The 13437-nt window shown below is 36.8% G+C and overlaps 1 protein-coding gene across 1 annotated transcript in view; it reads left to right on the forward strand.

Moving 5' to 3' along the window:
- Positions 1 to 13437, forward strand: part of EYS (eyes shut homolog) — an 872934-nt gene that overhangs the window by 583811 nt on the left and 275686 nt on the right. The window contains exon 36 of the mRNA XM_062573097.1: positions 5591 to 5741. Within this exon, the coding sequence (XP_062429081.1) occupies positions 5591 to 5741 (151 nt within the window). The remainder of the gene's footprint in view (positions 1 to 5590; positions 5742 to 13437) is intronic.

A 13437-nucleotide genomic window follows, 5' to 3' on the forward strand; every position in this document is an offset into this window, starting at 1 on the left:
TTTAAGATAAAAACTTAATTAGTTAGTCATGCCAGATCTCGGGTACATATCACATCATCCATCTTCACAGAACTCTGCCACCAACGGAGACGTTCAGAAGTTAAAATTTAGAATCATCACAGAGACATAATGATCTATTTTTCTCAGACTATTTCACTAAATACTGAAAAAAAATCTGTCTCTAGTCTCTTTTACTTTGTGTCTTAGAGTTTTTTTTAGTCTCACTATTAAGAATGAAAGTTTTGTGCTTTAGTTTCTGAAAGAAGCTTTGTCTCAGGGACAGAAACATAAAAACAGTAGAGGAAGATATATCTACAATTTTTGTTCTATGTCGTCTTTTGAGGAACACCTTCAGACGCTTATTGCTACCCGAAGTGTATTGCCTGTTTTGGCCTCATGTCACAAGCAATAGGAATGATATTGAGCTGCATACAGATAGGATACAGAGATCAGAAATAATCTTGGCCTGTAGAGTCTGTGTAAATATGAATTCCCACTGTGTAAGTATATTTTTATGTAGTGCAGATTTTCAGTGCCGATTTCATTTGAAATAAAATGCCAGTGCTGCAAGTCTTGATCCATCCCTAAACTTGCCACTATCTGCATGTATGAATACAGCAATCTAATTTGTTCAAAGCTGTTCAGTAAATGACACTTTATTCATATTTAAGTTTAAATTTAAATAAAATATCAGAGCCTTACATCTGCCTAAATTAACTTGAAATGAGTGCATATTGTTTTCTAAGTTTAATTGCCATAAATATTTGTTTAAGGTTGTCGCAATGTGAGAAGCGGGGAAGCTGAAGCTCCCCATACTGCAAAGACATAAAAGACATAAATGGCCAGAGGCTGGCACAGATCTTTTTTTTTTTTTTTTTTTTTTTTTTCCCTCCCCCTCCCTTGGCGAGATTAATAGTAGTAAACAAAACCAACTGAAGACTGTTTGCTGGACCTGAGGCCAACTGGCAGCTCCTAGGTCACTAAAATTATTTGTTGTAAAACAAGTTGGCAACATTTAAGCTAAGAATGATCATGATCCCTGACCTATGCTAACCACTGGACTTTCTCATCTCATCAGAATTGAAGATGATACCCAGCCTGGGTGGCAACTATAATAAGAACTGTGACAACTTCATAAAAATATGGATGATATGTGTCAAGATCTGGGCTTATGATGTGGACCATTTTGGTTTAGTAAAGTAGGTTTAGTAACTTCTGTGGAAAGAATTAAAGGATATTGGATTTACTAATTCCTTAGAATACAAAACAAAGATTTCCCCCCCCCCCCCCCCCCCCATTCTTGGAGAGATTTACACAATGCCTTGTCATCAGCTTCATCTTTAGCTTAAATTAAAGCTTCAGTTTCATTAGCTAGTTATCTCAGTCTCTAAGAAGGACTGAAAGAAATCAGTTCTAGATCCAGTAAATACAGGTGTGTTGTCAGAGGGAACAGGAGACAGTAAGTTGTTGTCCGCAGCAGTAAAGCATGTGTCTCCCCTGGCATCTCAGCAGGGAATAATCGGGATCAACAGATGTGAGGAGTCTAAAATGAGGCATCTTCCTGCAGAATAAAAATCTAATGACTCTGAGCAGCTGATATATTCCCTATCTAAATAAATTTACTTATGGTAATGGGTAAGTTTGTCTTATTCTCTAAAAACTTTTACTATGGAGTTTTTCTTTGCTACAGTTGTGTGAAGATTTGGGTCTCCTACAGAAAAATGCCATGGGATAATAGAGCCATGGGAAATTCAGGGTGGGAGGGACCTCAGGAGGTCTCTAGTCCACCCCCCTGCTCAAAGCGGGCCAGCTATGGCGTCAGGCCAGGCCATTCAAGGTTTTACCACTCGGGTCTTGTAAACTTCCAAAGATGGAGCCTGCAAAGCCGCACTGGGCAAGAGGTCCAAATGTTCCAGTCCTGAAATTGTCTCAAACACCCTTATACATACTTAAGAATTTTAAAAGCAGTCCTGGCTCAAAACTGATCCCACATTTTAAATGTGCATTAAAAAAATGTAACTTGTTTGTCTGTGAAAATAGTTCTATTATTTTGTTACTATTTTACAAAAATGAACGTTCTAGGGCAAGAAGCAGGCACAGTATGAAAACAGAAAATGAAATATTTTAGATACTGACTTGCAACAGAGGAGAACAGGCTAGTCTGTTTTTTTGTTGTTGTTTGTTTGTTTTTTTGTTAGTTTGCTAAGAAGTCCATAAAGTAGTAATTGAACAAAGTAGATACAAAATATGTTTCTGAGCTCTAATTGGTTGTCTTCAATAAAGTCAGGGACCATGAGGATTGATTTATAAAATACATAATAATAACACTGCCCTTTAATTCTTGTACTTCACAACTCATTGTTGATATAGCTATTTCAAACGTGTTGTTGCTTTTACTTTGTTTATTGCCGTTGTTTAGCATGATCAGACTCAAAATGAAATTGTCAGAGACAGATGAAAGTTTCAATCTTATTTCTGTAACAAAAATTTCCTTTCTTTTCAAGAAGACAGATTAGAGAAGTTTAATTTCCAGCAAGGTCGCAAAGCATGACTGATAATTAATATTTTATCTGAATGTCCCCTTCTTCCCTCCCTGTTTGTTTTATTATCTTTTTATCTTTTTATGATAATTCCAAACATGTTCTTAGTTGCTGATATTTGTCAGTGATGATTAAATAACATCACGTGAAAGGATTTAGATTTCATAAAAATATTGCCATGTTTAGGTACCTTATCTCAGCAGTTATCAAATGCTTTTCTGACCTTTCCATTCTTCCAACCTGAAAGGCATTGGGCAATGGATTTAATTCTTTGTGGACAGAACTCATCTTCAGGTTCTAAGTAACAGGCCGGTATTTAATGATTACATTTATGTGAGTACAAATGACGATTCTGTGAACTGTTACTGCTGGGTTGGATTGAGGCTTAGCTAGCAGAAGTGCTTGAGAGCTGCTCTATGCATTTACACATTTATAATTATGCAAAAAGCTACATCTTCTTACTTGACCTTTAAAGGACCCAATGTGCTGATTGTAGAAAAAGTATTTTAAAAGCCTGATGGAAATCTCATAGAGTGCATATGCTGCCAGGTGATTGTATCATCAGCAGATGCTTAACAATAGTGTTTTAGGGTTGTTATTCTAATTGGGTCAGACCTTGCTAGATTCAATCAAGCACAATCAAGGGTTCATGGCTGACACTCTAACAAGCATAAGGTGAAGGCAGCTCACATGTTATTGAATTGCATTAACTTATTTTCTGACATGAAGTACTGGAAAATCATTTTAAAATATATTTATATATGGAAACAAAAATACCTCTTAACTAGTCCTCAATAGCTTACATGACAGATATGCAGGGATATATCTAAAGCTACTGTGGAAAGAATTAAACCTGTAAATAGAGTGCTTGTCTAATACAAGTATATACAAACCAATTACAGTATTAGCATTTCAAAATATATAGAGTACTAATTTTCAAAAGTTTTATATACAACTTCCTTTCCATTTGCCCAGCTGTAAATGAGTTTTAAAAAATTAAAAATGAAAACTCTGTCAATCAGTTCCCCCTTCTGACACTCTTCTCCTCCGGTCTTAAGAATTACATTGCATAAACAAGTCTGTTTTAAAATATTTCAGAAGGATTATTATACTATTATTATCCACTTATTCATAAATATTATTTCCTTTTATCAGGAAGGGAAAAAAATTAGGTATTTGAAAATCATGAATTCTTCTTTTGAACTGTTACCAAAACTTCCTGCTATAGAATGAATATATCCAAGATGCCACACTGGGTCACACTTAGGAATGCTTGATCATTGTAAACAGGGCCATTGTAAACTGAGAAGGTTTAGTGGAAGTATCTCAGTGTCTGAATTACACACACCATCAGCAACCTCCATCTGTAAACAAATAATGAAAACTGGGGGCTGCAGAACCTTGTGCATGTGCTTCCACATATAACCCTTTGCATGACAGCTGCAAGAAATAGGAGGAGAACATTTCTTTCCTTGATTGCAGTTTTAGCTATCATTTTCTCCTGCTTTTTCTCATTCATGTTAGCTATTAATTAGCAAATTTCAAAAATCATTTGCTTTTTGTAAAAACATAAAAGAAACCACATTATACCATGAACAGATCCCTCAAAACGTTTATTTTTAGACCATAGAACTATAAAAGCATTTTTATTTCTGTTCTTTTATGTTGTTTTATAAACAAAACTCTGCCTTTTCATCTAAAGTTGCTTACCATAGGATGATCAAGTTGTTTTGCTTTGCAAAAATGTTTATAGTCCTTTTTGTTAAAAGATGTAATATCATGTTTGCATATTTTTCTGAAAGTATCACAGAACTGGATTATACAGAAAGTAAGCAGAGACCTGTTTACCTGTTGCTAATATAAGTTTCCCTCCTCTCACTGATAAAGCTGACCGGAAAAAGACATTAATTTGTGGGATAAATCCTTTCTATATCATTGTCTGAGAGAAGAAAATCTCTTTTCATGTGCTATGTCTAACTAATAAGTTTCAGAAGTTGATTTTTCACTACCAAAGATTAACACATTTTTTTGTGTTATCTATAGCATCCTAGCTAAATTACTGACTTATTTTATAGTTTTGTTTGATACATGCTATTTCTACATAGATTTCTTGTGGTACCTGTATTACAAAGGCACTTGAATATTTTTAATCATAGAACTGATTGAAATCTGTTTCCTTGACAATAAGCTTCACCAGAACTACCTGCTTGCTGTGCTTGCTGTGCAGAGAAGGGAGAGGCTGAAAGAAATTCCTACCCAAGAGACTTGTTTAGTTCTGATGTTTTTTCACTGTGCTTCCTTTCATGAAGACAGAGTGCTTGCCGCAGTTGGTTGTGGAAATGTAAATGAGCTTTACATCGTTTTAAAAAAGAGAAGAAAACCAAATTATTCACCTTGCACTTTCTCTTTATTGTTAGCAATTTATTCATGCATTTTAGGCTTATCTAAACTGAAATCAGAGCCGGATCCTGTACTGACACCATTAAGAGGGTGTGTGATAGGACACAGGAGGGGAATGGGAATTTATGTATTAATTTCAGTGCCTAATACTGCAGCTTTGAATCTTAGATATGATGGTTTAGAAGCTAGAGATTAAAGGTTATAATAGTTTTGCACTCTCTAAATGTAGCTTATTTTAAATTGCTTTTTTAGATTATCATTTTTCCTCACCAAAAAGCAGTGATATTTAAAATATTTCAGGTTAAGAGAGAACCTTTTTCTTCCAGTCTACAAAGTCTACTCGTTATGTTAAAAGTTGCCTAACTTTTTTTAGTCAGCCTTTACTGTTTTTTGGCTTTTTTTAGCAATTACATGGTTCAGATTTACAATATGACTTTGTTTTAATGGAAGTTCAGACCCCAAAGACATGTCAACTTACAGCTTGTTAATCAAACAGTTTCTTCTATGCTTACAGCCTTTAGTATACAAAGAGCTATTTACTTGATTTTCTTTCTTCATTGCTTTAGTAGCAGCCTAATTAATTTGTCAAACAGACAGTAATTTAAAGTGTAATGTGGTGGTAATATATGTCTCTTTCTAAATTTACGCAGGCAAGGCATGGTACCGTGTGAAGCAGAAATGTCAGTCCAGGAGGGATCTACAAATACAAGTATGTCTAGCAGTATTTGGTCCAGTTCATATTGGCTTGAAACAGGATCCATATTTGTTGGTGGTTTGCCTCATCCTTATGCAAGAAAGCAGGTATTTTTTCTCAGTATTTATTTACCTTTAAGATGTTTGTTTCAAGAGTGGCATATTGAATAGGATTTAACTGAATAGATTTAACCTCTGCAAAAAAACTCTACTTTCAGTTGTTTGAGGATTGCATCTAAGGGACGAATGCAGGCCCTTGCAGAGTCCTGTTGATGTCTGGGACTTCGGTTAGTGCGCTGGATAGAAACAGCAGTGTAGTCCAAAGTAGTGATGATCGGTAGTCTTGTTTGCTTCTGGTAGGCTGAATTAGGGAGCAAGTCCACTCAAATTTAGAGGATGTACTTGTCAGCTCAGGTGCTAGTTTTATGAAAATACAGAAAGTATACCTGCACTGGCTTCCATACCCAAAAGGGCCCCTGCTTACTTGCGTGCTGAGAGAGACAAGCGTGTCTGAAAGTAGACCGAGAGAGAGGTAACATGTGGAATGGCATTTGGGACTGAGCAGAAGTGTAGGATGGGAATATCTGAAGCTGTAACACATATATGTGGTAAGGATAAGGTGGTTTGTAGGGCTAAGAAGTAACACACAATAGGACTAGCACAGAGTTAGAGAAGAAGCATGTTGTGAAGGTGGTAAGGAAAGTACATGTGGGGTCGGGGAAAAGGGGATCATTACTGCTTTGTTTTTTGTCATGGGGGAATTTGGGGTAGAGTAGCCACTAAAACAGATTGCAAGTGACTTCTAATCTGAAATTTGTTTACCAAGCAGGATGGATATATCAAACAGTGATTTCTATTCTAGTATTTCTATTCTGACAATCACACAGTTCACACTCAAGGCCCCAGCCCCTATGGTCCAGTCGAGATTGGCACCACGGGTCCAGGGGAACTGGGCGCTCGCTCCAGCTGCTGGCAGTGTGGCCCTCATGCGAAGCAGTTCCACGGTGGGCTCAGTCTCCTACATTGAGTCAGATGTCCAGATATGGAGTCCCCCTCCACGATTAAGGGGCTAATGCCTTGACTACCCACCACTTTTTAGAATGAGATTGTTGGCATAAGGTGCCAGTGGCCTTGCTAGTCATGTAGCCCCAGGCCAATCCCTACGACTTTCCCCATATCTAATGCCAATTAGCATTGCTACCTGCATTGCTATCACCCTCTGGTCTCATGACCCAGAAGTGAAATTGTTCACGGTTGCATAACAAAGTTTATCTGTGTGTCTTTGTTTCCCACACATAATGGAACATAAATTATTGGAGCTGGGTAGATGTAGTTCCTGTCTCCTTTATCTGAGCAGTGATCTCAAGTAAATCTGTGCTTGTTTTCCCAGTGAACAGTAGAATTAGGTAATCAGGGCAGGGCAGATGTAGTCCATATCTCATTAATCTGAGCCATGCTTTTGTGTTGGCTTCACCTGTGACAATTATTTTAACCTTTTTATTTGTGTTCTATTCTTTGGTAAGAAAAGGTCGTCTTATAATGAGGTGAATATTGTAACTTCAAGCACAGGTGTGGTTTTGATGCTGTTTTGATAATATAACTTGTCTAATTGCTTTCACCTTACAATAAATGGTACGGTAGCCAATGATATGAAAATCATTGAATTTTCATGAAAAATCATGAAATTTTTGTGAGTAGATGCTTATAAGGCTGCAAAATACTCATCTGAAAGTAAATTTCTAACTAGCACATATTGGCATTAAAAGAATTCCCAAATAGCATTTACAGTCATCTAACTATTTCTTTAATTTAGACAGTTTGTTCCTACTCAGCTGTCCATCCATCTGGAATATTTTATCCTATTAGTTATATATAAAGATCCATTTACTATAGAAATGTGTCTTCAAGGAATATTTTATGCTAATAAAAAATAAGAAACCAAGATTTTTAGTGTTTAAATGACCTTTCTTGTAGAAGTAAAAAGAAACATTTTAGGGTATTCCCCAAAGAATTTACAGAAAAATATTAAAATTCAATCCAGGAGTTTATCTAGAAGATAAAGAAGCAATTTATTCAAGAAGTATACTTAAAAATGTGTATATGAGAAGGAAGTTGTAGACAGTGAATGGCTCTCTACCAGCCCAAAGAAAAATAAAATCCAGAACAAGAAGTTTTACTTACTTAAGTTAGAATAGCAATAAAACACAGTTGTTTAGGTGTAATTTACTATCAACACATTTTGCCTAAGATGAGATGGACTCTTAAATCAAGATAGGATTTGCATTAGGAAGAGTGTTGCCAGCAGGTCAAGGGAGGTGATTCTGCCCCTCTACTCAGCCCTGGCGAGGCCTCATCTCGAGTCCTGTGTCCAGTTCTGGGCTCCCCACTACAAGAGAGACATGGAGCTACTGGAGGGAGTCCAGCGTAGGGCTACAAAGATGATCGGAGGGCTGGAGCATCTGCCCTATGAGGAACAGCTGCGAGAGCTGGGCCTCTTCAGCCTGGGAAGAGAAGCCTGAGGGGGGAATCTTATCAATATCTACAAGTACCTGAAGGGAAGGTGTTAAGGGGGTGGGGACAAACTCTTCAGTTGTCCCATGTGACAGGACAAGAGGCAATGGGCAGAAACTGAAGCACAGGAAGTTCCGCCTGACCGTGAGGGGGAATTTCTTCCCTGTGAGAGTGACAGAGCACTGGCACAGGTTGCCCAGAGAGGTTGTGGCATCTCCTTCTCTGGAGATCTTCAAGGCCTGCCTGGATGCAACCCTGCCTACCATGCTGTAGGTGATCCTGCAGAGCAGGGAGGTTGGACTAGATGATCTCCAGAGGTCCCTTCCAACCTTACCGATTCCATGATTCTATAGGCTCTCTTTCTTTAAGGGATGTGGCAGTTCAATAGATTATTCCATTCTTGATGCAGGATCAATAGGTGAAATTTTATGGTCTGTGTTTATTAATTAAGGTGAGGTAGCAACAACATTGTGGGGCATATCTACAAGCAGTCAGGATGGAGGTACTTTATCTCTGTTAGTACTTGGAGAGTGTATGGTTATATAACTTCCCCAAAAGACAAAAACACCTTCAATTCTTTATACACCTCTCCCATTTTCTATAAAACTGAGCTGAAGTTTTTTTGTAGTTCACTACTTTTAGTTTGAGATTACCTCAGCCTTTTTATTTCACTTGATTTTCTCTGCTCCTCTGTGATTTCTGTGTTCATTTTGATCTTCTCTTACTGTCTCATTTTCCCTAATCTTTACTTTTTGTAGCTTTGGGCAAGTTTAATTTTCCTTGGCTTCCCTCTCAATGTGTGTTGGCTATAAGCCACGTGTAGTCTATAAGGGCTATTTTTCTCCTTTTTGTCAGAGAATGGAGAACAGTCTGTCCAAATTCTCTTTATGCTGGCTTTTCAGTCCCAGCAGTAGAAAACCACCCCAGGAAACTTCTTTCTCAGCAGCTTTGACCCAGGCAGTCAAGTTTCTATCATAAAACCTTCATCATCCCTGAAAGAGAAAAAGTCTAGTTTTGACCTTTAGACTGCAGTTTGCTTCAAGGGAGATATTTTCCTCCAGTTGAGACTCAGCTTTTCCTTTCAAGTGCTCTAATCACTCCTGGAGTCAAGTCTGATAATGAATCCTGTGATATCTGTAGTATCTGCCTAACAGATTGTCTTATTTCACATTAGCTCCTTCTTTCGCTAGAGTAGCTCGGTCAGCCGTTGGCTCTCCTGCCTTCCAATATTGTGGAAGTTGTAGAGAATAGTGACTTTAGATCCTAGACTGCCTCAGCTGATGCCAGTTTCTGTTTAACGGGAGAGTAACTTTGTTCTCCACTTCTACCTGCGTCACAATCCGAATCTCCAACACTGGGTCTCGAAACGGATTGTGCTAGGGTTTGTGATACCCCGTGGACAAATAAAGGTGAAGTCAACACCAAGTAACTGATAAATCCAATTTAATCTTTTTATTGACTGCACAAGAGAAATGACTAAGTGGTTGGAAGTGCAATCCTAACTATTTTATACTGTATGTTATGCTACACAAGCAAAACGGAACTTTCTCTACTGTACGTTATCAGTGAGTTAGAAAAGGTTGAAGAAGAGAAAAGAGGAAAAGGAAAGGAAGAGAAATAGAGATGATGGGAAAGAGAGAGATCACCACTCTAGGTTCCAGCAACATCTTGTCCCTCATTGTCCCTTACTTGAGGTTCCTGGATGGTGGGCTGGCAGCTTCCAGTTGCAGCTACCAGCTTGTGTCTTTTATGGTTTCTCATTTTCTGAGATCCCCCCGTCAGGTGGAGTTTTGTTGGAAAGTTTGAGCACGCATTTTGCATTGTTTGGAAAGCTCTCAAAATGAGGAGAACATGAAGGACCTGAGTTTGTTCACTCTGGAAAAGATAATGCTAAAGGAGGGGATCTTATTGATCTTCCCTATAGTACCATAGCTGGCAGCTGAAAACAGGGTCAGACTCCTCTCAGAGGTGCCCAGTGAAAGAACAAGAGCCAACATTCACAAGCTGCATGAGGGAAGTTCCAGTTAGATATTAGGAAAAAAAAATAGTGATGTGTTTAAACACTGGAACAGGTTGTCCAGAGAGGTTGTGAAATATTCATCCTTGGAGATATCTAGAAATCGTCTGGATAAGGCCCCGAGCAATCTCTCCTAACTTTGAGGTTGGCTCTGCTTTGAGCAGGAATCGTCACCAGAAGTTTCTTCCAATCTAGATTATTCTAGGATTGTAAGCTCTATTCGGTCAAATGGCCAGTATGAACTGCAGTTTCTTTGTTGCAGGTTTTTTCCTGATGAAATTTAGGCATATTCAAAAATCTCAGCTATACTTCCTTATTTACAGCCTTCATCACATTGTTAGATGAATGTACTGATCCTCTTAAAATATCTCATTGCTCATCTTACTTGTCATTTTTGCTAAATATTTCATTAATCTTAAGTCAAATTGTTCTGACTTCTAAATCTAAGTTCTTGTGACACTCTTACTGTGCAACATCTTCTTTCACATTCTAATAGCAAAAAGCACAGCTATATCTCTTCCCATTTTACTTGCGTGAAGTTCTTCTGTAAAGTTGTTCTGCTAACACAGACATTTACGATAGGAAGACCAAGCCTGGGCCTAAAATTTAAAGGGAAAAGATTAGGGGAATCTAGCCTCACAGAGGGTCAAGCGACTTGTAAATATTGGTTATTCAAAAGAAAATATCAGAAATTAATACATTTCTTACAGGAGTTAGCTTTGCTCCTCCAGACATAAACGAAGCATGTAATGTTATTTCTCTCCTGAATAACAAAGAACTTACTGGCCTTTAAGTTCCCATTACTGGACACTTTAAATGTGGTGATAATGAGTAGGTTCTCTTGTCTCTTATGGTAACTAGATTATTCTGAGAGGAACATGACAGTCAAAATTTTCCGTTGAAATCAAGATTCTCTTTAAAATTAAACTGAATAGATACATACGTTCTCTAATGATCCCAAACTGATTGCTGGTCTCTAGTGGTTCTCACTGCATCCTCTTGACAAGAACTTATGTATACATTTGTACTGGCTTCAAGACCTGTGCATTCAATTCTGTTTTCTTATATCCTAAGTAATTATTTTCAAAATTCGCATAATGAGAAAAGGCAGCAATATGAGAAACACAGACAAACTATTCCAATAGTTCATTGTACTCTGTATTTTATGTAGAAGACATGCTGAGAGATGAGATCCAAATCTGTTCCACTCCTGCCTCGTTCTGCTTAGAGAGAGTCTTGCTGTGCTTCCCATGGCCGGAGTGGTTCCAATTCAGACATCATGTGCAGCATTACCTGTTGTTACAACATTTAATTTACCTCAAACCTATGGACCAGGTTCTTAAAAACAGGTTCTTAAAATATTACAGTAGAATATAAAATACTTTCATCTACTGCTACAAATGAAAATAGAATTATTTGGGAAAGAGTCACCAAAGGAGCTTTTATGTTGGGTAGTGTCTTGTAAGTCTTAGACAGCATGGAGACTCCTGTATTACTTTTCTATAAAAATGAGATCTTGTAAAATTCCTTATTAATTTGGATATTGATAGAAGCTAAGTACTGACTCGTGACTGTTTAAAAGCTTAAATATCAAGACCAACTATAGCATTTATAATAAAGGTCATACATCCACAGTGTCCCAATCTAGAACATTTTTATAAGGCTTATGTTATTAACCTATAGTTATTGTGATGCCCATTTAAGCTTGAAAGTACATTTTTACAATTTTCAGTTAAACTGGTACTTTACTGACTTATTTCACTAGTAACTGAAAAGAATCATGGATTGTTGGGTTAGTATCATCAGTGTTATGGTTGCTTAACAGTATCAGTATTAGGGGTGGTATTTAGGTATATCTGAATTAAGGCTAAAAATGTCAGATCCCAACCTGAAATGAAAGTATAATTTGCCATCAACTGTATATGTCAGTTGACTCTTATTTTCCAAACTGAAAAGAGATTAGTAAGGAACTGAAAAGAAACAGTATATGGAAAAAGGAACTCGTGATCTAAGTGCTTGTGATTTTGTTCAACAATTTAATGCATGCAGATTTCTCTGATTTTTTTTATAGCTGATTTTGTCAGACATAATTTTACATAAATATATATATGCATACACACACCCCCCCAGGCCAAAGACTGAGAAAGCATGTGTCATGACATGAATAAAAGGGTATGGACCTGAAGATGTGGGTAGAAAATTAAGGAAAAGATATATGTATAGAAACTTCTTGGATAAATTCATCCAAGTGCAAACATTGCTAACTCTTTCATATAAACCAAAAACTGACTCTCTCATAAGCTGTCCCATGTAAAGTTTTATGGATTCATATAATAGTGTAAGAAGACAGAATTGAGTAGTCAGCAGAAAAGTTAAGAAGATGTTATAAACAGCTGGCTGGCAGAGATCTCATCCTGTAACCTTTACACAGTGAATACTCCCATTCTGTAACACTTTTTGAAAAGTATCTCCTATTTCTTAGTTAAAGGACTTGAAGGATACACTTCAAACTTGACTTGTTTAACAGATACATTAACTGCTAAAACAGTTTATCTAGTTAAATAACTTTGTCTTTCTAAAACATAAATATTTTAAGCTGTTTATGAAAGCTGTTTTCTAATACTTAATAATCAAGAGTTAAGGAATATAAACCACATTACAGAAAGAAGAATATTTAAAATCATAAAATAAATGATGTATTATTTCTGAAATCTCTAGACATATTTCAGGGTAATTAATTTCATGCTAGTTTTAGTATCATTAACTGTTTACAACAGTTTGTTCCTCTGTAGAGAAAAAAATATTGGTACACTTGAAGAGAAATTAAAGATTGTTTTGAAATACTTACAGTAACAGTTGATGGTGTTAAGAGTGTTATTTGTGCTGCTATAATTGCTGCAGTAATTCATACTTCTGGTCTTAATAGTATTTTAGTATTGAGGATGTGAAATGGCATTATTTCTTCATATTCCTTTTCTACATAAACAAATTTCTTTAATCAAACTTTGCAAGTACTTAAACAGAGAAGCTTCACTAGTAAAGGAAGCTGCTGCACCAGAAGAATGATTTTCAATGTAAAGTAAGGAAAAAAGATTAAGTGGAAAGTAGGCAAATATGTATGCAAGCACTGTTGTCTCCATGCTACTGACAGGGGAACTGCGTCAGATAATTGGAGTGATATACTTTGGATCATACTGTGTTAGCGTTGTAACTAAGATTAGATAGAAATAATTCTATATCTAAATTCTCTTGGTTAGACTATTGGCCCATACATGA

This window comes from Rhea pennata, chromosome 3 (genome assembly GCF_028389875.1).
Source record: "Rhea pennata isolate bPtePen1 chromosome 3, bPtePen1.pri, whole genome shotgun sequence".
NCBI lineage: Eukaryota > Metazoa > Chordata > Aves > Rheiformes > Rheidae > Rhea > Rhea pennata.